Source organism: Betta splendens, chromosome 19 (genome assembly GCF_900634795.4).
Source record: "Betta splendens chromosome 19, fBetSpl5.4, whole genome shotgun sequence".
NCBI classification, from domain to species: domain Eukaryota; kingdom Metazoa; phylum Chordata; class Actinopteri; order Anabantiformes; family Osphronemidae; genus Betta; species Betta splendens.
Window position 1 is genome coordinate 12327615 of NC_040898.2, and position 27918 is coordinate 12355532.

Consider the following 27918-nt stretch of genomic DNA (forward strand, 5'->3'; position numbering starts at 1 on the left):
AGCTGGCCTCATTTCATCAGCATCTGATAAGGTCTTTGGGGAGAGACCCAAATTTAATTCTTCATTGGTTAAACCACTGAACCAGGTCGACCAAGTGCCCCAAAAACATTAAACATTTAGTGAAGCTTCCATGAACGGGTCCAATTAAAGCGCGATTAGAAAATGGACTGTAATGAAATCATGCAGATTCACAGTTTAGTGTCTTAGTGGAAACAGAGGGACAACTTTAAGGCCCTTTACGCAACACATGGTTGCGAATACACAATATTCTCTGCCCCCATTGAGGGTGAATTTAGCTACTCGAAGAAAAACATCTCCAAGGCCCAATGTCGGCCGTCCACATACAAGACTATTGACAGAACATTAAGCAATGCTGGCGGCGAGCGGCGCATTAAGGAGCAGCTCGCGACAACTCTTGGTGCCGAGATCAATGGCGGAAGCCCACCTGGAGATGGATGATGGGGGGACATTACCACTAATAAGCGTCTGCCACGCCACAGATGAGGCCAGAGCTTCGTCTGCTGGCAGGTATCGACTGGGAGGGAGGTGAGCTCCACATGCAGATTTCCTCCGCCATTTCCACAAGAAGCCGAAGATCACTAAAAAATAAATAATTACAGGTCCTGTCAAAAGTAGACTGTGTCCTTTGTGATAGATGGGAGTAGAGAACTGCACTGGTCACCAGTTATTACACGTTGGATCCCACAATCCTGCCGCTGTAATCACTAATCAACCATGTTGTCATGAATCAGAAACACCGGCTACAAGATCCAATTAGTTCAGCTGAGCCTCCATCCAACACGCTCGCCTCGCTGCCGGGCGTTCGCCGGGTCAGAGGCCGCGAGCCGGGACGCAGCCGTCTCCAAACCGGGCCGGACGAAAATGTCCCGTCATCCTGCGTTTGAGGTATTGACATTTCAGCAGGAATTTTCAAATTTAGTGCCGCTGTCATCATAAAACCTTTCAATTAGCGCCGAGTCTGTATCACGGCTTTGTGCTTTCTCTCAAGGAGCGATTGGAATAATGGCCGTTCTGGCATTTATGAGACGACTGCTCCCGGGGCAGGAGCTACGTTTACACACCATCTTGGAGCCTAATTGGGCAAGAAGTGAAGCCCCATTAAATAATACAGCATAATATATATAGCATATGCCAAGAGCTGAAATGAGCTACTTCAATGGACCCAGCTCTGTTGAACTCGAACAAAAGCACGAATTCTGGTAAAAGATCGGCTTAATAATAAATAAGTGCTTAAAATTTGGACCCTTTAATTAAAGAATTAAGAGAATGTCTATTATAGAGCAAATGATTTAACTAAACAGCAATAAACCCTTCATATTTTCTGAAATACACTGCAACCAGATGCAAAGCAATTATCCCAGGCTGCTGTTGTAATCACAAACTACAGTAACTAACTTCAAGCTCTTCACTTTAGCGACTGTCAACGGTTCCTTCAGCTGTTTTGATATGTTATAATGAGGCTGCGCTGGATGACAACGTGACACCTATTCATCTCCAGGCACAGCGCTTCCATTTTCATTTCCTATTTACTCCCCGGTTGGTGCCGTTACTTGTTTTCTCATGGTCTCTAAACAGTAATCCATCCCCGGGCTGCATGTCAGCAGTAACACGAGCGACGCTAGCGCGAACGCAGGGCCCGAACGCCGCTGGCAACGTATGATTCATTTTGTGATTTGAAGATCAATAACCAATTTGAAGATGACCTGGTGCAGGGGATCCGGATTGTGCGGCGTAAATCTCGGGTGGTGGATGTGCATCTAGTGCTGCCACGGCTCCTGCTGCTGGGAAATGATTTATGCCCCGGCTCTGCAACGTGTCCTGTAGCGGTTGGACTCTCATCGAGCGGCCGGGGCTAATTTAGGCCTCGGTGAAGCTGGTGGTTGAATGGGGAGGTGAGCAAAAAAAAAAAAAGTCAGGGTGTCGGAAGTCAGAGGAGAAAAGCTCAGCAGTCGGCCATTAGCGTGATCGCCTTAAGAACACTGATCTCAATCAGTCCCTGCTCATTTGGAAAGATAAACAGAGACCACAACAGAAAAGCAGCGCGTTAAAGACTGGGAGGTGAGCGGTTGTGCCCGAGTCCATCATCCACACGAGCACAGCGAAGAGACAACGGCTGAAACGCTCCCCTCACATCGGAGTAACAACCGCTCGTCCCACTGCAGCGCGAGCGGCTCAGAGCCGGTTGCACAAGCGCCAGATATGAACGGATCCAAAACGACAGGAGGGAGAGGAGTTGGGTGGAGGCGGCTCATTAGCTGCAGCGGATACATGGGCTTTTGAAGGGGAGCTCCCAACGCTTGGAGGGTGAGGACCGGCACCAGGCCGCATATAGCTGCACGGTCATGAGGGCACATTAAAAGGCGTGACTCTGCATGCGGTTTGGTCACGTGAGACCCAAAATACGGCGAGAAACGGCTGTCGGTGTTAGAAAAGAGGCCGGTGGAGGAGAAGAGACGCTAGAAAAGGTGTGCTTCACTGGGTGCTCAGCTCATTCCCAGGTGGCCGCGAGTCCCCGAGGCACGGTCCCCGCGGTGGAGGGGAGACGAACAGAGGCAGCATCCTCCAGTCCACAGCTGTCTGGACCCGAGGAGGCAGATCCGGCTTCCTGACGCCGACGATCACAGCGACCCGTTGAGAGCAGGGAGCGCGGGCCGAACAGATGGAGGATGGAGCAGTTCCTGCCGAAGGAAAGACATGAGGCCCATTTTAACATTGTTCCATTAGAAGTTGAGCGTCAGTCAATATGCTTCAGAACCTATAACATGAATATTCATATAAAGCTCCCTGGTTTAAATATAGCCACCACAGGGAACACACACTGTGATCAATGAACACATTAAGCTGTATTGGTCACCGGGGACCGTGGAATAAACTTCATCCGACCACTAGGAGATGTTGTGAGAATTAAGCTAAGAGGCATTAGGAAGTCGATGGGCCGCGCGGCTGCGGAGTAATGCTGCGTGGCCTCCTTCCACAGGTCCGGCGTCTGCGCCTCTCTCCACGTTCCCGGCCTCATTTGTGTTTATTCACTTCTGGGGAGCCGTGAAGGCAGATGAAGGGGAAGCGGAGGGAAGTCGGCCGGAACCGCGGCGCGGCGGCTCCGCTTTTAATGAGCGACGGGGGACGGCAGCGTGTGGTGACGGAGAGGATCCCTCCGCAGCCGCTGTCGCGCGGGAGCGGCTCGTCCTAAATCTTGCTCTTATTGCGACGGGGGGCACGGCGATATCTCAGCGCGGAGACAGAAGCCCGGGCTTTTATGGGTGCTTGGGTAATTGAACAGCAGGAGGTAAAACGGTCTAATCTCCTTCCCAGTAAAACAAGTGACTCCCCTTTAAATGAGTGGTAAATTGATATTGGTATTGAATCTGTTACCTTTCACTCCCAGCGTTCTGCCGGTGAGATATGCTCGCGGACCAGCTGTGTTCGGCACTGGAGCGATGGCGTCATCCGGGCCTCATGCGTCCTGGTGTAAATAAGCCTGTCAGCTTAGACACTAGTTCATATGTAACGGAGGACGGCGCTGAGGGATGGAGGCGGCGCCGCTTTATGGCCCCTCAAACCAAACTTGTCAAGGAAACGGAGCCATTAAGACGGCTCAGACGGGCAAAACGAATGGGCTTTGTCCCCGTAGCTTACAATTACCCGACTACACCGCGACACAGCAGACACTGACTCAATGGTGACTTTGTCACCGTTTCACTCGGCCCAAGAAAACACACATTTCCACAATCAAAAAGCAACACAACTGTAATAATCACTGTAAATGTTTTTCTAGATTCATAAAAATGAACCTTTACTGAGAATGCAAAGTAGCGTCACGTGCATTGCTAATACTTTAATATATTATTGTAATTCCAAATTAAGTACTTCATCACGACAAAGATAAAAGCGTCTATGTTTGGACGGCTCATTTCAATTAGCCGTGATGAAAAACCCCCGAGAGTTACGATCCTCGCAGTCGCTTAGGAGCCTCTCGTTTATGTTTTGATTAAAAAGGATGTCTCTCGAAGGGCCGGGGGCTTCCACAGGCGAAGTGCAATTAATATTCAGTAAAAAGGGCCAGCAGGGATCCGCATTCCACCCAGGAAATCCTCAACCCCCTGCCTCGCTGCCAAAACAGCTTGATTGTAGCAAATCGGACCATATTTATATAAAAGAGGCACAAACAGAAGCATCAAGTGTCTTTTTCATAAAAATCATAACAAATGTCCAGCATTGGAATCAATTGCAGGTGAGAACACCAAAGTTAAAGTACAGCGTCAAGTTAAACACACTCTCAAACTCTGACTGACTGTTTTTTTTTGTTTTGTTTTTTTTTTCATTTTTCCAGCTGTTGCCGTGCGTCGAAATCTAATCATATGCTGAGAATGATCAAGGCCAAACGCCGGTGGAACATCTCCTTTGAAATGTGTGGAAAGCATCTGTCTCTGGCACCTCAGAAACCCACAGAGACACATCTGTCTGATGTGGTAACAAGCCCACTGTGCCCTAAGATCAACATGTATGTGCTCCTCGTCCCGTTCCAACACACGTCCCTGTGCAAATAAAGTTAGAACTTAAAGTAAACGCTGCGTTTCAACTCCCCTAATAAGCTTCTGCTTTTACTTTGAAATCCTTGCCAGGGAACAGAATGTATATTTCTCTTTCTGAAATCATGATTGGTCTTGTGTGGACGTGGAACAGATGGCGCTATCAAAATCACTGGTGGAAGGAGCAACAAGTGTGCAATTAAAGGTCTGACGGGAGACACCGGTTCACAGCCGGTGTGGAAAATTAACCATTTCAGCCACACACGACCTGATTATTAGTCTGAAATGGGACCACAATACAAGTAAAAGGTCAAATTAACTGTCCCTAAACATGCAAACGAGTATAAATGCTCTGAAAAGAAGATTTACAGCTCTAAAGCAGGATAATGTACGACCGCTCCATCTTTCATTCAACCCAATTCAGTATCAATCACGCGACACTTCAGAGACAGATAGGCAATCTAATAACAGTAGAAGCAAAAAATAACTTCACTCACTCAATCCTTGACCTTATGGAGCAAGCAGTCAGTTTGCTTAAAGCTGCAGCCATCACATGAAAATGGATTTTTAGATCAATTGCGCTGGGAACATTTTAACTAAAATGGCCACAGAAAGCTGTCACCAGTAAATAATCGCCGTCGTCATGGATTTACACAGCACCTCCGCCTCCTCTGCAGGAGCCTGATTCAGGGGTGTTTGCGGCTGCGGGCTGTTTACAGCAAATAAAGGACAATGCAAGCAGGTTTGCGGGAGCGGCGGAGGAACTGCCTGCGGACGGGGAAGCGTTCCGGCGCGTGCGGAGCCGCGGGAGAGACGCGATCACCATCAAACGAGAGCAGCGGCGCCGCCGCCGCCGAGGCGCCACGCGGGACACGGAGGAAGTGGTGGAACATTTAGGTCAAGTCGAGTTCAAACGCACACAGATACGCCGGCGGGAGGAGAGGAGAGCAGATGATAGAAGCTCCTGCATCACGATTACAAATTTGATTAAACAGAGAGAGCGCTGCTTGGAGTTTTCACAATATGAGCCCAAACATCCTGCCTGCTGAGGAATATGACTCCTACTCGACCTCCTAATGGATGCACATGGTCCACGCTTCCTGCTTGGAGTTCGCATCTTCTCCCAGGTTCTTAGCAGCAGCAGCCTCTAGCAAAAAACAGAATCGCTGCAGTGCCTGATTGACTAGGTCTCGCTCCAGTAAGACAGGTACAGGAACAACGTGCACCTCTGCCAATAAACATTTCTTAATAAATCCCTTTGAAAACCGCGAGTGCACGTTTTAATTAGCCGTGGAGGGAGTTCTTTGATATCCAAAATGTGGCTCTTCTATCGGAACAGGTGACTTCTGCAACGAGCTGTCATGCTGCAAAGACTTCGCCGTTGGGGGACAGATAGACGACGCTCTAATCTTTATGATGATGTTGAATTGGGGAATGTAATCTGTCTGTTTAGATGTTAGCAATACTCCGCTCAAGTATTTCCACAACCATTTATGCTAATCACCGAGTAAAATGCCAATGAATCACGACTAATGTTCCAAATATACAATCATTTGCAAATTAGCTCCATCCCACAAGTACACGGACGCCTCTGGTGTTGATTTGGAGTCTTTCTTTTACACATGACAGACGATTTTATCGTTGGAATAGACAAAATGTGAATATTCAGCAAGACAACTCATGACAAGACATTCTATTTCCGTCTTAGGCTTTCGGTCCAACTGAAATGTAAGACGCAGCTCCCAGGGTTTAATCAAACATCCCAATATGCAGATGATAATGCCTTTCATCTGTGGCCAAGTGAAACCTGCATAAGTCATCCAAAAACAAGAGGGACTTTCCACCAATGATCAAAAATGATATAAATGATAATTTATTTAAATGGCATCGCCATTCATAATACAGCAGCCTACATTATCTGAGACGACCTTCTTGGATGAAAACAAAGAAAAAGTGGATGAAATATTACAGCAGTGACCGATTTCTCGCGATTCAAATCCTCCACTTCAACATAGTTAATCATCATGTTTATGACTTTATGACTAGTCAAAAGGTCAAAGACACAAATGGGGTTCATATCAGAGGGATCAGTTCAGTAGGATGCCCTCATGCGTCTGTGGCGGTCCCTTTGGGAGGGGCGCCACCAAAGGTTGTTTTTGAAGTCGGCAGGCTACAAAGAGAGACCCCCTACTTCTACCCTGTTTCCATGAAGGCAGACGGCTCCGAGCTGACGCCTTCACCTCATTGACTCACTCACAAGCTCGCAGGACTCCATTCAGGACCGCACACTCTGGGGACAAAACTAATTTATCATTAAACCCAATGCGTTCAGTCAAGAAATGATGCCAGAAATGATCGTCAACAGTTAACTGTCTAATATGCATATTAAACATGTTTTATGTTTCATCAGTACATACATCAACTTTAATATTGGGAAGTGTCAGATGTCTAACTGCGCCAAAAATATTTTGAGTTAAAGGTCAAACCTCCAACACTTCGAGCTTTTTCTTGATTAAATTAAAAAAAAAATCTTTTTCATCCAAAAGACAGGAGGAATTTCACAGGAGCTCCAGTTCTCGACTCTCACCTCTGACTGGATTTTCTGTCATCTACTTTTTACTTAATGAGGTGTCTTGTAGCGTTTATAGAAAAGATATGACCTTATTAAACTGTGAGTGAAAGGGTGAAGCAAAAGCTGGAGAAGAATAAATGGCACGGCTGTAGAGACTCATTCTGTCTGTAGCATCGACTTGTGGCTCCATTCAATCAAAAATCTAAATGAATGAATGTAAACTATAACAAATGGAAATATTATTATTATTATTATTGTTATTATTAGTCAAAATAACTAAATAAAATCTGTTTTTAAAGTGGATGGAAATGCAAAATATCAAAACCTTTGTTTCAATGTAGCTAAACACAATTTATTAAGAAAGTCTGCAAATTGTACAGTCACCTTTGATGTAAAACATAGAAATGATTCAAATACATATTTTAAGTGCGGGTTTTCCTCTGAAAGGCAATTCATACAGCGAATTCAAAACATTTACTCAACACCCATAATTTTCGTATGTTTCCTAAAACCAAGTTGCTCTTTAAATGAAATTGCTTTTCCGAGACCACTTCAAGCTTTCCAAACCCTCTGCTTGTTATTCGTTTCCTTTAACTTGATTTCTGACAGCCAATTCAATTAAACTGGATACGTGTGGGTGTAAAAGTAGGCAACACGACCAATTCAGAAGATGGATGGCAACCTTTGCTTTACCGTTACAAAACAAATTTACAATTGTGACGTATCGAAGCTCGATCCATTGGCATTTCACCCACAGCAGCATGAACACAGGTGGCACCGGAAACACCCGACAGTCACAACATTTCACAGTTCGGCTCATTTCTGAAAGAGCTCCGAATTTATATTTTCCAGCAGCCAATGGTGGAGACCTAATTTGGAAAACCTGCCGCTGTTAATTCTTCATAAGTGACTTTTCCTTAAAACTCTAAAAAGGACAGAGCGAGAAGGGTTTGGCTTTCTGAACGCAGGGCAGTTACTCATCAGCCACCTGACCTTACGGGCGGTCTTTGGGATGACGTTATCTGTCCGAGCCCCCGTCAGCGTCATTGGGCGCCAGGGAGGAGCTGACCTGTTGGTGGATGAAGGAATAGAGGCTGACGTCAGGGCGCCGGCTGAGGCAGCTCCTGCACACTGAGCTGTAGTACTGCCCCAGGAGATCGTACACCTCGCCTACAACGGAGACAGAGGAGGTTTGTCTCATCTGCGCATTAGACCAAATGAGCACAGCAAAGATAATGCAGACAATTTATATAAGAAATCTATTCAAACAGGCAAATAGAGAGATTGTTTTAATATTGTACAGTGGAAAAGGACGCTAGTAACACAGCTGCGTTTAAACAAGGAGACGGCAGAGCTGTTGTTGTTTGTCTTACCGACACTGATTTTCCTCTGAGTGAGGAAGGCATGCATGTTGTGGACATCTGTCATGAGCTTGCTGTCACCAAAGGTGAAATAGGCCATATCTCGTCCCGCCTCAGCAGCTGCCAGCATCTGGAGCAGGGCTGCAGGAGGAAATGGCCACGTAAGTGAGAGCTATGCAAAAAAGATGCACTGTAGAAGCTGTACATTTTCCTTATGTATTCATGTGTGATTCAATATTTGTCCTTGGTGGAAAATGGCAGAATATAATAGACGGAGGTCTGAGGAGTCATTTAGTAGCAGATGTTACCGTTGAAAGTGAGACACAAACAGCCAAAAGGTAAATAATCGGGGGAAACAGGTCTCACCCCCACCGAGCGGTGGATTAGATACAGGTACAGTCCAGGAGAGCTGTGAATAGTTCATAAGCCTGGAAACATATTTGCTGATTAATGAAGGTTTGGATAAGGTAACGAGCGACTGAATCAGCATTTTCAGAACAGATCTAAAGAAAACGTCTGCACTTCAGCAGTTTCCCTCCACTGCTGTTTAAACAGCTTCCTGCAATAATTATCTGACAATTATAAAAAAAAAAAAAAAAGAACATGTCCATGTGAGGCCACGCGAGGTAAACCCAGGAGGAGATCAGCATCCGAGATGGGAGGCGTTTCATTAGGCAGACAGTAGACGACGGTAACCTGCTACGTCTAATTAAGAAATATACAGTACGTGTCTGTACGTACGGTGCAGCGAGCACACGGGCTCCACAGCAGACTCAAAGTGAAGCAGAGCTACTACTGCACAACTCTCCACTGCAGGCTCCCTGCTCAGAGACGACGATCCGAGGCTCTGACAAAGTGCTGGAACAGACTGATGGACTAAAGCGGGCGATCAATTTCACTATTAATGAAACATATTAACTTTGTCATTTGATCAATAAAAAGGAAGACGACAAATAGGCCTTAAGTAAAAGAGCGCATTCCCGGAAGACAAATGAATGCCCACCGCTGGTCTGCCCGAGCCTTTCAATCTCAAATGTTTTCCATTCTACCCAGGAAGAGGCTCCACTTAGCTCAGTACAAAGATGATTCCAGCTCATTTTTCCAGGAGACCTACTGATGTCAGCATTACGTCAATACTCACCTTTTAGGCGTGCATCACCTCCAAAAACCCCACAGCCCCAGTTCCCCGTGGCCACCGCCGCGAGGTTCTGGCTTCGCTCCTCGGGCCGTGCGAAGCCACAGTATGCCTGAATGTAAAGGGGGGATTGAAGGAAGGATATTAGGAAGGAAACATAAACAGTCCCATGCAGCAGTTAGAATGAAACCAGTTTTCTTTGGATGATAATGGATCACATCAGCCAAACAAGGCTGTGCAGCCTCGGGTCTTACAGCAGGAGAATTCTTCCTCATGAAACCATATGAAACACTTCATAAGCGTGGGGCGTATTAAATAAACTGTCTGAACGGGGTTTTGGATATTCATTTTCACAATGGAAATGAAGTGCACAGTGAAAATGAATTGCAGGAGCCCATCCTCCCCCTTGACCGGTCATAAATTCTTCTTTAGAAAGGGCAGATGTGACAGGTACTGCAGCTAAACAATATTCAAACAGGATTGATCTTGACGTCGGCGCATTCCTCACACCCGTCAGCGCTGTCAGACTCCTCCACGCTTCCTGATGGCACGCTTGACAAAATCTACATCTTGATTTTCTATTACAAATGGATATCCTTGACTGGCAGGACTGCACATATAAACGGCTGGCAATAATAAAAAGCAGATATGGTGCATATGGATTCATTGTGATTGATGACTTTGAACTCAATTAAGTTAATTAAAATTCATTCTCAGCCTAACGAACGGTATAATAAATAAGACTAAGCTTATTCTCTACATGTATTTGACGTTCCATCACTCTGCATTGTACATCGGACAATTACCATTATTCAAATATTTACCCAAGAAGCAACCAACATGCTTCTGCTGACATTTGTGTTAAGTCTGTTTGATGAGAGTGTTTGCAAATTATTAAGCAAACTAACAATGAAACCATTAAACCTGTGTAAACCAAATATGAAGTTAAACAACCTATTAAAAAATATGTCACATTACTGCTGCTACACACATTATAAAGAGGATCTGAGGGTACAGTAACAGAGAGCAGTGGTGTTTAAATAACTTATTAAGGCTAGAGAAATATCCTTACAGTAAATCAACTGAAGCCCACTCTTCAATGAGCTAATGCTCTAGAGCTTATGTTTTGTTTTCGCTCTCAGGTGTTTTCATCGGAGCGTGATGTAAAGTCCCGACGAAAACAACGCCAAGCACAACCCATGCAGAGCGAAGACGACGCACACTCAACAGAGAACGGGGACAGCCAGAACAAAAGACACAAAAACATGAACACCCACAACAAATAATAAGACCTTGTTAAGCTCTCGGTTGATTTTGTCTGGACGAAACTGCTCCAGGTGGTTCTTAAACTGCAGCGCATCAATGGCCACAATCTCGGTGCATCTTCTTTGCCAGTCATCTCTGAATCACATTAAAGGGATATTATTAATATCTGTACAAAATGAGACCGTGAGGCATCCGGGCTTTGAAGCGGTGCTTGTAACAATCAGTCATAAATACCTTGGCGTTGTGTCCTGGTGGCTGCCTGCCCACTTGTAGGTCTGGGAGTAGCCGGTGTACTTACTGTACTGCTGCGTACCTTACAATGGATACAAGGATAATTAATCCAATGCCTCATCTGCTCAAATCATGTGAAAATGCCCCAATATTAAAACCTAGTCCGTCATATAATAAAGGAGCAGTCAACAAGGTCAAGTTATTATCCCCTGCAACAACATGAGTAGCAGAACCTGACCACCAGCCCACGTGAGATCACTTAACTCCCCTTAAAGAGGGAGGCAGAGTCAAACAAACGACCCCTTTTCAGCTGCCTGCTAATTACAGCTCGTTTATACAGTACGTGGCTTTTGAGGGCATTGGCTCCACTAAGAGGCGTTTCATAATTAATCGGCTTCCATCTCGACTGGATTAGACCCTGAAGTAGCTAATCCAGTTAACAAGTATTGAAAGAAGACAGAACTCTACAACTCACTTCCTTGTTGGATAAATGACAGCTGATACCAATGAGTTACATTATAGCCATTAAGATAACAGTCCTCTCCAGATGAGACACTGTTGTGCCAATTATGAATATATCTGACCTTTACGAGGACTCCAAAAATATCAAGCTCAAAGATCGACCAGATTTGCATTTGAAAGGAACAACCTTCAAAAACAATATTACGTTTATCATTTATTTTCTAAAGTCAGCAGATCTCACAGATCTGAGTCCATAACAAACACCAGGTATATTTCACAATGCTCATGAAGGTTGTTCCATTCATGTGTAAATACACGAGGACGGTGTGTCTCACATTTGCAGTGTTCACTGTAAAAGGTTGGAAGCGCATCTCATTGACTTGTTAGAGTGATTACGTTTTAATTCTTTAATATCTGGATAGTTCACATGTAAAACGCAGTAACCGTCACCTGGTTAAGGATGTCCCTGTAGTAACACGCCCACGTTAGGCTTGCTCTGGGTTCTGTGACGCATCCGTACAGCTCCTCCCTGATGCTGTTTATACAGTCGACCGCCATAGTAGCAGCCAGAGAACCAGCAATCAGGGGTAATTGAATTAGGCAAAGGTACTTTTGTACATTTCTGTACAGAGATCCATTAGCTTGTCTACTGTACGTCACAGGGGAATATGATTTACCACACGGTCACGATGCACCCAAGACTATTACAACAGGGGGGACAAGAGATACGGGCAGGGTTTAATAAAGATGATGGAATGGAAGAGTCCATTAGCAGAGCAGGTCCTGGGCAGGTCCTCCAGCTATAATTAATTCTTGGCCACAGTAATAAAGTTAAGTGGCATAAGTGGGAGAGAGGGAGAAATGGTCGGTCAGACGTCTGAAGGTGACTCTGCCAGTGAAGACCTGCAGTAGAAGGCCGTGGAGTGACTGCAGATCTGCAGGGCGGAGGCTCTGTCGCGTCATTTCACGTCCTAATCCACAGTAAAAGTTCATTTATTTATAAAAGACAGATTATTCTTATATTAAAACAGTGGAAATGTGCCATAAAGTTGTAAAAACAGATGCACTGCTGATTTGAAGGTCTTTTAAATTCCTTCCGCATCTGTTTGTACAGTATAATAGACAACTCAAGTTGTCCACGTCTTCAGTGAAAACCAAGCAGCTACAACACTGTGGAGCAGGCAGGCAGACGGGGGCCATCAGCCTCCTGCAGGGACCCCTCACGCTGAACTCCACTGTGGCTGCCACGGCGTCGTCTCCGTCTTGTTGTTGCAACCATTGAAAACCGACGCACAGCTTGTAGAAATTACTCAAGGACCCAGCGGGGCAATCAGGGTTGCCCCATCCCCAAGTCTTGACTGATTTTCTAAGGTGACTCTCCTCTTTGCAGTCAATCAAAATGAAACATGTGACAAGACAATATATAGAAAACTGGGCACCCACAACAAATACTCTTCAGCCTCTAACTACACCAGACAATGGGCAACAAGAACACTGTTTCTTCTGTCAAATCATAGGTGAGGCGTTATTAGATTGTTGGGGTTTCGATCAATGAAGTAAAAGATGAATAAATACTTGAATATAATTCAAATTTGCCGGCAGAGTTTCTTCAGCAGACATCACTACAAAACAGCATGATTTATTTACTTATTACTGACCTGTAATGATCAGGCACTCATTATGACCCAGGGCTTCGGTGAAGAGGCGAGAAATAATAAGCTCGGGGTTGATCAGAAAGCGGATTTCCTCTTGGACTAGTCCAGCGCTGGTGACTCCTCCTCCCACAAACTGATTGGCAAAATCCACCTGCGAATCAGAATAGATGGCTGAAAACTTGACTGTAGCACAAAAGCAGCAGTGACGGTATTTTCTTTTACTCTGAATTTAACTTTGGACAGGAGCTGAAGAACAGCTCATGAAAAGCTCTCAGGCACTTTCCTTCATCGGTGAGCCCATACCAGACTAGGTGATTGGGAAGGCGGCCGGAGGTGCTCGCATTTCTCCGACACTTGTCCCCCTTGCCAAAATGAGCTCTCCCCAGGAGCAGCACTCAACTGTGCTGCTGCCATCAAAACAAGAGAGCGGTCTTAAAGTGCAAAGTAAATGTCTCCCTGCAGTCACAACATGCTGCTAAACTGACTGCTGACAGATGCCTGCGATATCCTTTGCTCCTTGTGTTCTCTCAGGTTTGTGCAGATTTATGGTTGGCAGCAATGTACGGGCTTATTTTGGTCTGCTTCTAAATCAAAAGATTCATTGTTACAGCTCAGACAGAGGTGTGGCACCAATGCATTGTGTTAGTCAGAAAGCAGCCATGTGTAACTTATAATGCAATTTCAGAACTGCCAGCTGTTGCTCATTGGCCTGCAGACGGCACAGACCGCCCCTGTTATAACCCAAGTGAGAGGTTGCAAAGGGCTAAGCAGCAGTCTTAGAAAACATCTCCCCATACTGGTCACTCAACTCTGGGACAGCGAGCCAGCCTCCAAAGTCTGCTTTGACAGGCTGTCAGACCCCCCCCTAACCCCACCCCAACGTAGCATCCATCAATCTGGGCCAAGCCTCCCCCCTGGAGCTGGTCATGTGTACACATCAATTGTCAGCTTGTGGCATCCGGAGGCAAACAAAAGGTGAAAGGCAGAGCGAGCCATCCTGACAGTGTAGAGGAGGCATGGCCGACGCAGAGAGCAGATGAGGCTCAGAGGCCTCGACCCCGGTCCCGGCGCACACTCTCTACGACGTGTCATGGGAACCCTCGAAGGCCTTTTCAGCAGCCGTAAGCAATCTGGGTAAGAGACTCCAGAGTGACGTGGCTCAGAGTACAGCAGTGTGAAAAGACCAGACAGAGGAGCTGCTTCTTTCGCCCATAATTCTGCAAATTCAAAGTCCCTCCAATTCATTTTGGACTTTTTGCTCATGTGCATCTCACCTGAAGCATCCCATAACCGTCATCCTCAATGGTACCTTCACAAGTGATGTGAAGCTTTGTTAGCTCAGTCTGTGAGCTAAAAATTGAAAAGAGAAATAGCACATAACTACCATTTCACCTACTATAAATAGCATTTTGTATTTTGATTATATACTGCACCTTTTCCAAGGAACTGGTTTGTCCAAGCTTTTTCGAGTGAAAGTTACAAGTCCAGTGGGCTCTAAAAAAAACAAAACATCTGTCATATTATTATCGGTGCATTACTGAATTTACTCATTACAGTGAAATCTGAACACCTACTCTCAGAAGTGACGTGTTCAAAATAGCACATGAGGGTCTTCAGCTTCTCAGTCTTCTTTGAAGAGGAGCCCTCAAACAGCCTAAGAGCAAAATAAATCTGATTAGGAATAGACAAAACACCAACTCTTTTACAGTACACTACAGCAAAGACCCAGAATAATGACTCTTCTTATACCACAGAGACTTACTTTGGCCATGTGAGTTCAGTCATGCTTTAACTTTTGATATGAATTAGTTCATCTCTCACTCAGCCCCCCTTTCACTCACTAGCCGATTATGTAGGCGCTCCTTCGCTGTAACGACAATGGAGCTGCCCCAGGCTTTCCCTTTGCAGAGTCACACTCATGTGCCACTTTGTAGCACTTGCACAAAATGAAAAAGGGAACAGAGAGGAAACCAGTTCTTCCTGTTTGGGGATACATTAAAAAGCATTGTATCCCTTGAAGCAACAGAGTCTGCGGGAGGGAAAAGGTCATTGGCCTGAGTAACAAGAGCAACGCAACATAGTAGCTAGTAGTGAGGTGCAGTGGGGGGATTTAAATGCATTCCACCATTAAGCCTTCCATCTGCCTCTCAAACAAACCCTATAAAAGAGCCCCCACAGCCTGCTTCCATTACACCAAAGAAATTTCATGTAAGGGAAATGAAGTAACGACAGCAGCCTTATGCACCGAGGGCCCTTCAGGGCCTAAAAAAACCCTCATTCATCGAAGACAACCTCAACAATACGTTCTTTTTTTTTGGCAGCATGGCCCCTTGAAACAACTGTGCACTGTGTAGTCCTTCGGGCAAACTGCTTTTGACATGTCCAAGCACCAGTGAGAGCAGGCTTTTAGCAGCAAATCCCACGGTGGTCTTTGGGGAATAGGAAATTAATAGAGAATTATATAACATCAATACACCACCCCCAGATGTGTAGAAAGCCATGATGTAATAGAGGAAACAGAGTAGATTTGTGTCACAGCTGGAAAGAAATAGAAAGTAAATAAAACTCAATTCATCACTCTGTGATGAAGTTTTTCTGCTTATATAGGAATGATAACAAAAAGGGTTGAACTGCACATATTTTCCAAAAGATCACAAAATATTCACTAATAATTCAATCTACGACTAATATGTGATTCACACTTGTGCATTCAAGACACGACTGAGTGGCTGGCCAAAAAAAGATCACGCTGGCTTTCCGACAAAACCTTTACGTGAATGAAATAGCAATGTGACTGAACTCTGTTACAGCCGTCTGCAAAACAGCCAATAGCCCTCTCCACTGTCAAAAGCAGCCATCTAAGTCATTGTTAATCTAATTCCCCTCTCCATTTAGGTAATTACACTGTGATGCCAGCAGAGAGGACGGGATTGAGCAGCGATCTGCAGACTGCTTTTGCATCAGACCACAGAGCAACTGTCCACAGTGAAGGTTTGCAGAGATAAATAAGAATGAAGCAGAAGGTCTGGCTCTTATGCACAGAAAGCTCTTTGCTGGACTGATGGCTCTTGTAGATAAACGATATGGTGTCTCAGACGACTCTCTGATCTGTAATTAAAACTACACCAGTGCAGAAGATAAAATGATCAGTGCAGAAACATATCCAGTAGTGCCCCCTGATGGAAAAGACGCCGGTTGTCACAGCAGATCATTTAAACCCAGATCATGTAACTCAACAAATGATTCCAGGTACAAAATCCCTAAATTACCTGACGAAGTTGATGTCTGGGTAGTTACAGTACTCAGTCTTCCTGGAGTTCCGTCGGGGGAACGTGCAGAAGAAGGCGTTGGCGAGCAGACACGCCACCTGCTCCTGGGACATGGTGATGGAGTGGTTCACGCCTCTCTTGAGGAGGGGTATCGGCTAAAGGAGGGAGAGAGGTACAACTGAAGAAGGTCAAAATAATATGCTAATGAATACAAGTCAATCAGCCATCATAATTACAGGATCTATGTAACAATATTGCATGAAGAGAAAGAAAAGATCCTCAAATGATGAATTCTGTTAATTTATTTTAGTTTTAAAAGGTTGCTCTCGCAAAAATCTTTTAATGTGACTCTTTTGCAATACACTGCTATTAATCATTCTCACTCCAATAAACAGAAGACCAATAAGACTATAAAACACGTAACAAATGAGCATCAACAGCTCCACACCTTGACCTCAACGCTTTCACCACTATTTCATAAGCGTGTTTGTCCTGTCGTGACCTTTGGGATCAACCCACTGCAGTGATTTTTCTACGTTACAGACCAGTGAGTCGGGGACCAATACTTGGTGATGGGTGTTACCTTGGTACACAGCTCAGATGCTCTCAGCGCTAATTGCACCATGTCTGGCAGCAGGGAGTCAAACAGATGTTGAGCAGCATCAGGCTTCAGGACCTTGGAGAGAGAAAGAGATGCTTACAAAACTTAGTTGTGACAATATGAAGCACTCCAACTAATTCATTTAGGGCAAACAAACAAATATACATATACAATTTTACAAAGAAAAAAGTAAATTAATGCTCCAAATAAAACTAGGCACTGTTAATATTTCATCAAATTACACATCCTGACCTACAATACTGTGTATAGATCAAGTGAAAAATGAAAACGTCAAAAACATCAATCACCAGGCAATTTCATTAAGGTTGTATGACCAAGCCAGCTGATTAAACCGTATTCCTGGAAGAGATGCAAATGCCCGAGCGCTCCAAGTAGAAGGGACAGTGTGTTCCCTGGACAAGGAGCCTTGACTAGTGATTTAGCTCAGGACATTTATATTATGGCAAAGGAAGCCTGACTAAACACTGTCATAAGTAATGACTTGGTTGACATCATAAACTGCTCCAATGGGTGTAATAAATGAAAGCAGCTGACAGGGCGAGTCGCCGGATATAGCTGAGGTAGTATAAGTCCGGCTCTTTAAATCAGCACAGGGCAGTGCATCAAATCTACTGAACTAACTCCCTCTTTGACTTGATATAGGCCTGTACATCACATCGAACTGACAAAGCAATCAAGCAGGATGCAGGGGTGTGGCTGGTGAGAAACCAGAGCTCTTTTACACATTTAACACGCCCACAGGTCCAAACAGGAACACACTTGCATGTTCATAAGCCTAAATACAGCACTGGCCAGCCAGACTGAGATAGAAACGAGGGGAAGTGGCTCTGTCCGTCAACAGCTTCTCAGTTATTCATAAGACGTGTGCGTAGAAATAAATATTCAATAAAGGGGCCTGGCCTGTCACTCTGTGCCATTCACGTCCACTTTTCTCTGACAATCAAAACCCGCCTGCTACACTGTCTCCCATCTGGCACACTCAGAGGTAATAAAGTGAAAACGGGATGGATTACATCATACTATTTACATTTTACCCACGTGTAGCCCTGAAACTAAATAAAGCATATTTATAAAAGGTAACTGAAATTATTAAATTATTTCCTTTTATTATTATTATTATTATTTTATTATTATAATTATTACCCTTTTTCTTCTTCTTCATAGGAACCACCATTTATACTTTTTTTCACCATACTACAGTCACTGAAGCCATCCACATTTATTTTAATCACAACACAGTGCATGACCAAATGGCCAATGTTAAATGTTAAATCAATCTCTATAATAGAATGTTTGATGGAACATAACATTTTGCAGTCTGACAAAATCTAATTTTCCTTATCCGGTGGACGTAATGCAACCCCAGCAAAAACAAACACAGCTTGGCCCGTGGCTAAGGGCTCTCAACATGTTCCGATTTTATCTAATAATCCATTCTAATATGATTCATGACATATATGAAAAACACAATTCATTCAGCAGAATACGACTCAAATAAAGCGTTGTGTGGGGATAATGTCAGCCGTTTTCATTTCTGACAACTTGCTAATCGCGACCTTTTGGCAAAAGATTAAATTATTTCCATAAAGTCCCACTTTGCCTCTGCAGACTGTGAAGTGCATTACCATTACTGTGTGAAATGACAAACCCATATGACAAACTTGTGTCACACACTTTAAATCTGAAATGTGCCCCATCATAAAAACATGTAGCTTTCATGCAGCAGAGAGTAGATGAGTAGTCTTTTACCACAGGAAACAGGCCTATTCTTCATCTAGTGTCTCAGGTACAGGATTTCCTATATCAGCCACTCATGTCACATCACTGCTGATCCCTCATGTCTGGATCTCTCCAGATGGAATATTCCCAACCCTTTGATGTGCCAGACAATAGTACAGCCCGCCCTGACTCTACACCGGATGACGCACAGCGCATCAAGACAACAGATGATGGATGGCCTCCAAACGAGGCTGTAGAGGCCACTGGCAACTCTGAGTAACGAGCGGTGAACTAGCGAGGCTCTGGCTTTTTTTCCTTTTACTTCATTTCAGACATTAAAAGGTAAAACTTTGCCTTTTAAAAAACACACACAATGGATCCTGAATGTTTGATTTACTTCAGATAATTTCTTGGTACACAACAAAAAAAGTTATTTACTCCACAATTAAGTAGCTTTTTACTCACTGAATATTGCCGGCTCATTATTAAGAAAGTACTGTATAGGGTCTTGATTGGGTTTTAAAGTAACAGACAAGCGGAGACACAAACAATAAAAAAATACACCATCGTTGTTGTGACTAATTTTTGCTTATGGAGCTATAAAAAAAACGCAGACACTTAAACAGTTTATACCGAGCTAAATCTAATCATGTGTCAAAAGCGAAATGGGTATTAATGCATTTTTCAAAACGAAAGCTACAAACTAATGAGCCATCTGTACTTTCTTTGACCTCGGATCTGTGACAAACACCAACACTTGTTTATGATGCCTTCTGCTGGGCAATTAAGTGTCATGATTGGACAGCTGATGGATCATTAGTCTCCAGCTAATCCTTTTACATCGTCAACATGCGTGCTCATTTTTACATGTCTGGATGTCAGTATTAATTTAATAGTTTATTCACATAAGGGTCTTTGAAAAAACAAGTTAAATTAAATTGTTTCCCAGCGAAATTAAATCCAAAAAAATAGCACAAATCTTTTCATCATCATATTTACCTCAGTGCAGTACAAGTGTAGTGCTGTGAAGTCCCACTTCTTGGCTTGTGAGGCACTGTATTTCAAAATTGCATCCTGAAACAGACAAATTTAAATAACATAATAAAGTAAAATTCAAATCTACTCTTGCATCAGGATGTATGTGTATTAAAGCAGCAAAATGTCAAAATATCATTCTGAGGGTCGATCTCGATTTCTAAGCTTATGATGCCCTCATGTGGCCACCAATGGTAACAGCAGCCAAAGTGAACAGCATTAGGTCTCTTCAGGAAAATTGCATAGCTGTAATACTTGCCTTCAGCTCAACTGAAGTTGTAAATTTCCTGTTTAACTTTTCCTTGATCAGTTCCCACCGACTCTTGTTCTGCCTTTCTTGAGTTTCCTGTAGAAGCACAACTTTACAATTTTACAATTATTTGTACAATATCTGCGTAGACAAACTTGATTCGCTGTCGGTATGAATAAGCATTTGTACAAACCTATGTCAGTATTACATAAAATGATTTCATAACTTTGAATACACCCTTTATATAAAAATAAAAATATAAAAACTATAAATTCACTTCAACCATTACCTTGTCTTCTACAGGAAAAAGATTACTAGTAGAACAGGGCATTTTGACATAGACATCATCCCAGGTATCCTGAAACCTCACTGGATGTGGAACAGGAAGTTCACCACTCTGGAGAAGGTCTGTCTGCAAATGTCAGTGGATGAAAACAAATGATATTGTGAAGATGCCACAAAGGTGCACAAACAAAAAGTGTGTTGCTGAAAAATAATTACTGCAGTGTTTCATGATGTAATCACGTGAAATACAAACCCTTATCATCACAGTGTGCTGGCCAGGAACATGTCTCAAAGGAGGAAGCATACCACCACATGCAGGCATTCTCTTTAGCTCACTGATTGGTGTCCCCAGCCATTTGACCTCAGGCTTGTCATCGGCAGATGACGTTTCCTTGTCTGCATCCTGTTTCTTTGAAGACTTGGGAAGGCTGGCCCTTTTCACAGTTAACCCTGATGATGATGACGAGGCCCCTTGAAAGAAATCTGTTATTTTCTTAGTGTGTTTGTCAGAGTTCTCTGAGCTTGCTGAAATTGTTTCCATTTCTTGGAGTTCCAGTCCATCGTCCTTGTGAGATGCTGTCTCTGTGTCACTATAAGGAGAATCCTTGGAAGCGTGTAACATAGCACTGTCTTCCTCCAGGTTTTGTGGTGTCAGAGGTTGGGATTCTTCATTCATGTCACAGTCAGAGTTTTGAGAGCCATCATTTTCTGTCACTTCTACTTTATCTTGGGTTTGGCACACTGTTTTCTGGTTCTTTCTGGGTTTAATCAACCACTGGTCAAGAGTACTTCTTAACTTGTGCAGCTGTCTGGTGCCAAATCGTTGGTGGGAAGATTTTGTCTTTACACCTCGTAAACCACCATCTCCAGAGTTTGGCTGTGTCTCCATCCTTGTTTCAGCGGTAGTTAGTCCTTTTTCTTGATTTGCTGTATCTTTAAGAAAACAAGAGCAACTCAAACAAAGCCTTTCTAGATATATGCCCTTGACAACAATCTGGAAAATTACCTTTAATTGATGATGAATGGGACACTGGAGCATTTGTGTCAACCCTCAGTCTCTTTGCTAAAGGTTCCAAATTTGTCAGTTCACTCATCCTACAAAAACACAAAGCAAGGTATCATAACCAGATAATTTTAGAACAGAGACATATCTTGGGGATTTAAAAGTTTAGTCTATACTCACAACACAACCTGAGCTGGTAGCACTAATAAAGTGCTCGTTGGCTTCCTCCAGGCTTGTGTCTTGGGCAGTGCTTTTTTCAATACCTGAGCAAATCTTCGCATATGATGCGCAGCCATACATCACACACTGTGTTGTGATCGCACAAAGCACACAGCCGGTGCATACACGTGAGGCCTTATAGCTAAGCTAAACTAATTTACATTTATTTGCATGTCATCATTATCCAAAATGAGTTTGGCAGCTGCTGATTAATAAGACTATATAGAAACGACAGTAGCTTATTAACTTACATGCGGTGACTAAAACAACCAAAAGCAGGCCGCCAATTTTGCAAAAATATATTTTTTAAATGAACAAATTGCAATTGTTTTAAAGGTAATACATACGAAAATTTGTTGAGGTTTGGATATGGGTAAAACCACTCTACACACAACAACGCTAAGACACTTCCGGGTGAGACTGACGTTGCATCTCGTGAGTTATCGCGATATCTCCACATCTTTACCAGCGTTAATGATAGATTTTACTTTTAATGTGTTCAACAAATACTGTATATATATCCCTTCTTCAATAAAATAAAAATATTTGTTATATGTATTGTTGATTAATTGCAAACAAAAACGATTCAAACATTAATTTGAAAACAAAACTCAAATGAATCCTTATTATTAACCTACAGTATGCCTTCATATTGAAATGCCATTAAACGAAGACAATGGCATCTTACAAAAAACACGGTTGAAATTGTTCGTATGAGACTAACTTCAGCATCGTACAGGAAATAATCTCCACCTCCCCGTGTTGTTTGTTGCCTGGATAGATCACCTGTAGGAAGCTCCACCCATCAGCATGACGTTCCATTCCAGCACAACGAAGACACCGTACCTGTATTCATTAATACTACACATCGGCTCAATGTACTATGTCTAGACATGGTCTAGATAATGTCACAGGAAAGATGATGGGAAAGTGCTTTATATGCGCCGTTTTCGTGCTTTGCTGCGTGTCTGGGATCGATAGCGAAGGTGAGGAAAAACCTATTCGGAGCCGATACCTAGCGATAGTTCAACTGTTTCTCGCTATTTCACATGAAGTAATTCTCGTTGTTTACGCTTTTCTTTGTGAACTTCCAGACATCTACAATGAGTTTACCTCAAAACTTTCGGCGTACTCGGTTGTTAATCCTCAAGTGATCCACAGATTGACAAGAGACGTCAGACCACAGTCAAGAGAGGTAGATGCAGCCCTCGTTCATTTACCTTTAAACTGACTTTTTTATTATGGGAATTAATTTTATGGTACTTCTCAATTTCAGGACTATAAAGAGGACACGTTATCATATACACTTAGCATAGAAAACCGAAAGCACATCATTCATCTAAAAAAGAACAGGTATGCACGGAGGTCATAATAATGATAATATATATGTCTTATAACAATGTGAAGTATTTATATATATATTTTGACAGGGACTTTCTACACCCAAATCTTGTTAAGAAGTTTTCTGACTCAATCCCTAAGGATTCAGCATATCCTTTTAACGTAAGTCAACACTTTTTCATTGTGGTCACATCGGTCCTTGAATCCTGAGTTCTATTTAAATGATTTCTTTTCTCAGTTTGATTGTTATTATCATGGAGAAGTTGAGGGGTACGAGAATTCAGTGGTGGCAGTCAGCACTTGTTCCGGCCTAAGGTATTTATATTACTCTTCCTGATTCCAAAGACTACTTTGACTGACATACTGCACATAGCTAGAGCTCTGATGCATTATTAACGTTTTTGCACTCTCAGTGGAATAATACTTCTACAATGAACCTTCATTAAACAGAAAATATTAATATTACATCAGCTAATGGTGTGGGATTATCCAACACGTTATTTTAGGGGTTTGATCTTCCTTGGAAATGAGACCTATGGTGTAGAGCCTGTGCCACAGTCTCCCGCCAACGATCACATTCTCTACCGACTGAGAGACGTTCAGACCGGACCCGTGAGCTGCGGGGTTGTCAGCGAGGCTACGTCGACCCAAACCGACGAATCCTTTGAACCCGGCGAGTCCCTGACATCACTGCTGCGGGTTAGGATGCTCAGTGGGAATAGATTTTTAAATTGTCAGTGACTAAAATTTGCATTATTTTGCTCACTTTCCGTTTTTATTTCAACAGAGGAAGCGCAACCTGCCGCTAACCAGTTACATTGAGTTGGCACTGGTTGTGGACAACCTCAGGGTAAGTTATGTAAATGCTGTAGGCAAAACGATACTCCTGAAAACAGGTTTTTGTTCCTACCTGTTCAGACATAACAAGGTTATTTTTTCTTGTCGTTTTTTTATTAACAGTATAATTTCAAGAATAAAAACACCACAGCTGTGCGTGTGGAGGCGGTGGAAATTGCTAATCTGGTGGATGGGGTGAGCTAAAACTTGCTTCCTTGTGCTGAATTTGTTTCGCTGGTTTCACTTCAGCTCTTCTTGTTCCTCCTTTTCCTTTGCAGTATTTCAACCTGCTGAATGTTCGTGCCATCCTAGTGGACTTGGTGATTTTTACAGACGCTAATCCCTTCAGTGTGAGCGGCGCTGCAGGAGACGTGCTGAGCAGCTTCGCTACTTGGAGAAAAAATTTTCTGGTGCCAAAAGTCAGAAATGACATCGGCCATCTCATCGTGTAAGCAAATGTGTATTTACCTTTAGGACCTGTCCTCAGCTTTTTGATGAGACAGTGGAATTTGTGACTCCTTTGTTTGCGCCACGTGTTTCTTAGGGGCCAGAAGACGTCATACAGCGGTGGCATATTAGGCGTGGCCTTCGTGGGCACTGTCTGCTCCCAGTCCGCCTCCGCAGGCATCAGCGTGGTTAGTGCAACTTCATCAGCTGACACCAATGGTGCTTTGGTAGCACAAGCTCATTTATGGAAACTGATACAGTCGGGTGCTGCAATATTCATGAGGAGCGCTTTGGGTGCGGCGCTTTTTCACAGACTATTATATCACAGGAGTCAAACAGGCTGGGTTGGTCGGCTCTTTGTGGTGTTTAATTCCGTAGATTCTTTTCCCTTGTGATGTCCTAAGGCTTCAGAACGATTTAAAGTAGTACTTGTACTACTACTACTGTATTTTTACACTCAGTTTCATACCACATAATTTCACTTTTCAGTTCAGGCTGGTATATTTGAACATAATCTGTGGAGAATGTTCGGACTGAGTGGACTGCTTTTGTTTTAACAGTTCAGTGACAACTCCCTGCCGTATTACTCCACCGTGGTGGCCCATGAGATGGGCCATAACATGGGCATGAGTCATGACGACACGCGCTGCTCCTGTAATAATGGAGGACCGTGCATCATGCACAGCACTGCCGCGTAAAGCAAACTCCATCCTATATTTCTGATGCGTGTTTTAAAATGATTGACACTACATTACTGACATGTTTACTTTCTGTCCTGCAGTGGCTCCACTATTTTCAGCACCTGCAGTTCAGATGACTTTGAGTCTTTGGTATCTCGTGGAGGAGGCGTTTGCCTGAAGAACCAACCACCCGCATCTAGTGTAATTAGTATTCCTGTATGTGGCAATGCCCTGGTGGAGCAAGGAGAACAGTGTGACTGTGGTAAACCACAGGTACAGTGTCGCACATCCCACACAAACCCTTAGACTCTACTAGTTGTTCAGCGTTTATGACATTTCTCGCAATAGAACAGTATTTTCCATGGTGGTGTAAAGCATATTTGTGTTGCTGGTTCAGGATTGCAAGAATAAATGCTGCGATGCTGCCACCTGCACCTTAAAGCCCGGGTCGGCCTGCGCTCAGGGAGCCTGCTGTGACGCCAACTGTCAGGTCAGCACGTTCTTAAGATTCCATCCTAAGCGGCTGTTTGGCATTTTGTGGGAATAGTGTTGTGTTTGTTTCAGATCAAGGTTTCTGGGACGCCGTGCAGAGACGCTGTGAACGTCTGTGACCTTCCAGAATACTGTGACGGCAACGCGACCTGTCCCAATGACTTCTATGTGATGGACGGCCTGCCGTGTTTGAACAATGCTGCGTACTGCTTTGAGGGCCGATGCCAGACGTACGATTACCAGTGCCAGCAGCTCTTTGTACAAGGTCCGTGCACTTATACAGGATGCACGGGAAATTATTAAATCATGTCTTTCGTCTGTATTATATCACTTGTGATATTATTTCTACCTTTGGCAGCTTCTGCAAAGAAGGGAGCAGATGTTTGTTTTCAGAATGCAAATACACAAGGAAACTTATTTGGAAATTGTGGTGTCACCAGCTCAGGACAGTTCATCCCTTGCACTAAGGCGTGAGTACTCTGGTTGTTAATGTGTAATAGAACAGGGTGAGAACAAAAGTAGGGACAGATAAACATTTCATCATCTCAGTACTAACAGCTGAACCCCCTTTTCTTTGGTCCTGCGCCATAGAAACGTCATGTGTGGAAAGGTGCAGTGCACTAATGTAGACGTCAACAAACCCCCCAGTGGCGCTCAGGCCAGCATCCAGATCGTTGCCGGGGAATCCTGTGCTAATTTAGACTTCCATCTTGGCACCGACATGTTGGATCCTGGCTACGTCAAACCTGGCAGCCCTTGCGCTACTGGAAAAGTAAAGAGTGACTCAACCAGGAAGTTTTTGATTTACTTTGATACAGGACAATGCTACCATTGTGTCGACTTTTCTCAGGTTAATGTTCCTCTTTCAGACCTGTCTGAACTTTCAGTGTGTGAATGCCTCTGCTCTGTTGCCCAACCTGACCTGCGACGCTCAGGCCACCTGCTCTGGCAGAGGGGTGAGATGGCACATTCTTGGGTTTTTTTCTAGGTCCCGCCCAAATCACACGTCTTATTTCCTAATATGTTGTTTTTCAGATTTGTAATGACAAAGGGCACTGCCACTGTCAAAACGGGTGGGCCCCACCCTACTGTGACAGGACAGGGCGAGGTGGCAGTATTGACAGCGGCCCTGCTGAGATAGGTGGGTTGAATTCAATTTAAAAAATTTGTTCTGTAAACACAGATGAATTACATGTACTGTAACATGTCATCTGACCTTTTCTGTTTTAGACTACTCCCTCAGGAATGGCCTGTTGATCTTCTTCCTACTGGTGCTTCCTCTTCTGGTTCTCCTCATTCTGGTCCTACTCTACTTTTTCAGGAGAGAATCCCTGGACTCGTGTTTGAAAAGAAGACAAAAGTAAACTAGTATATATGACATACAGTGCAGTACATTGACAGTGCTTTACATTTTCATTTGATTTAGATAATTATTTTTGTTACATTTGTTTTCTAAGGCCACGTGTTGCTCAGAATGGAAATACAGCCAAACAGTCAAATGTAAATGTTCCGTCGGGGGCAGCAGTCCCACCTCCCAGATCAGCTCCACCTGCAAGGGTAAATAGTTTTGCTCCTGTTTCTCCATTGTCATTGCAGGGAATGCAAAACAGTGCTTATTTTGCACCAGCAAGACAGGTTTTTTATCAGGTTCTCATGAGATGAATATGCAACCAGACAAAAGAAAAACAATGAAACTGTTAAAAATAGATGTTCTGGACCATCTGACTCTATGTTCCTTTCTTGCATTTTAGCCTGTAAACCCACCAGATATTCCAACCTCACTTCCTGGGTATGTATTTTTTAACATAAATTTCAAGTAACCCTCATAACGTCACACGTATATGAAGAATTTTTATAAAGCAGACGTGTAAAACAGGTTAAACAGAATTTTCCCATGACTTGCCAGTTTCAGATATGGAGAACTGGATTACTGGAATGCTGAAGCCACTTCGCCCCCTGCACAGCCTCCAGCTCACATCCAGGGACCCGGGGTGCCCAAACCGATCCCACCCAGGCAACCAAGGACTTAATGGTTCTGAGTCTCCAAGGTTTACTGCTACTCATCGTGGTACTGTGAATATGTGGTGTTTACAAGCAGCTCAACACTTTAATATACTGTAACTACTAAGAAGATACTCACATTGGAGCTTTGGAATATAACTTGCATGCAGGTGAATGATGCTAATATATATGTGAATAACTATTGAGACCTGTTTTATCACATGTACATAAATTACAACAAAAAAATGAAATAATTTTAACAATTATGTCAATCTGAATTTAGAGAATGTTCACTTTCATAATAAAATGATCAATATAAAGATATAAATGTAAAGCCTGTTTTTTAATAGATTATACTGAGAGGACATGGTAGAGGAAAAGTATAGTGTGTGTGTGTGTGTGTGTGTGTGTGTGTGTGTGTGTGTGTGTGTGTGTGTGTGTGTGTGTGTGTATTACTCCCTCTTGCTGTTCTTTTCCCACATCCTC

At 43.5% G+C, this 27918-nt stretch overlaps 2 protein-coding genes across 3 annotated transcripts; one reads left to right on the top strand and one right to left on the bottom strand.

Moving 5' to 3' along the window:
- Positions 1-1251: 1251 nt before the first annotated feature.
- On the bottom strand, positions 1252-22098 carry LOC114846035 (poly(ADP-ribose) glycohydrolase). Its single transcript, XM_029134774.3, has 19 exons — positions 21982-22098; positions 21596-21721; positions 21419-21507; positions 20666-21345; positions 20417-20539; positions 20137-20223; positions 19842-19916; positions 17085-17177; positions 16502-16656; positions 14807-14886; positions 14666-14726; positions 14507-14582; positions 13236-13383; positions 11119-11197; positions 10911-11019; positions 9625-9730; positions 8496-8624; positions 8192-8292; positions 1252-2699 (listed from the first exon to the last, which is right to left on the bottom strand). Exons 2-19 carry the CDS (start codon positions 21709-21711, stop codon positions 2640-2642), a joined length of 2367 nt encoding a protein of 788 aa, XP_028990607.2. The 5' UTR covers positions 21712-21721; positions 21982-22098; the 3' UTR covers positions 1252-2639.
- A 344-nt stretch (positions 22099-22442) lies between these two features.
- On the top strand, positions 22443-27760 carry zgc:174164 (uncharacterized protein LOC570656 homolog). 2 transcript variants are annotated; one of them, XM_029134773.3, is made up of 22 exons: positions 22447-22620; positions 22729-22829; positions 22911-22987; positions 23065-23137; positions 23214-23290; positions 23482-23674; positions 23763-23825; positions 23936-24007; positions 24091-24260; positions 24357-24447; positions 24820-24953; positions 25041-25212; positions 25337-25429; positions 25504-25696; positions 25790-25901; positions 26023-26203; positions 26301-26387; positions 26467-26572; positions 26662-26791; positions 26889-26988; positions 27183-27220; positions 27338-27760. In XM_029134773.3, exons 1-22 carry the CDS (start codon positions 22518-22520, stop codon positions 27459-27461), a joined length of 2490 nt encoding a protein of 829 aa, XP_028990606.1. In that variant the 5' UTR covers positions 22447-22517; the 3' UTR covers positions 27462-27760. The 2 variants fall into 2 exon arrangements, 1 of the variants encoding a protein (XP_028990606.1); XR_008693160.1 differs by lacking the exons at positions 26889-26988; positions 27183-27220; positions 27338-27760 and having other exon boundaries at positions 22443-22620; positions 26282-26387; positions 26662-26705.
- The last annotated feature ends 158 nt before the right edge of the window (positions 27761-27918 follow it).

What these genes read in the sequence shown, in the direction of transcription:
- LOC114846035 (XM_029134774.3), bottom strand. Translation starts at nt 21,711, where the DNA reads ATGGCTGCGCATCATATGCGAAGATTTGCTCAGGTATTGAAAAAAGCA. An exon ending in TTTTTCCTGTAGAAGACAAG is followed by an intron (nt 20,224 to 20,416) that starts GTAATGGTTGAA and finishes GTGCTTCTACAG; the next exon opens with GAAACTCAAGAAAGGCAGAA. An exon ending in TCAGAGGAAAATCAGTGTCG is followed by an intron (nt 8,293 to 8,495) that starts GTAAGACAAACA and finishes TCTCCGTTGTAG; the next exon opens with GCGAGGTGTACGATCTCCTG.
- zgc:174164 (XM_029134773.3), top strand. Translation starts at nt 22,518, where the DNA reads ATGTCTAGACATGGTCTAGATAATGTCACAGGAAAGATGATGGGAAAG. An exon ending in ATTCAGCATATCCTTTTAAC is followed by an intron (nt 23,138 to 23,213) that starts GTAAGTCAACAC and finishes TTCTTTTCTCAG; the next exon opens with TTTGATTGTTATTATCATGG. An exon ending in CCACCTGCTCTGGCAGAGGG is followed by an intron (nt 26,388 to 26,466) that starts GTGAGATGGCAC and finishes GTTGTTTTTCAG; the next exon opens with ATTTGTAATGACAAAGGGCA.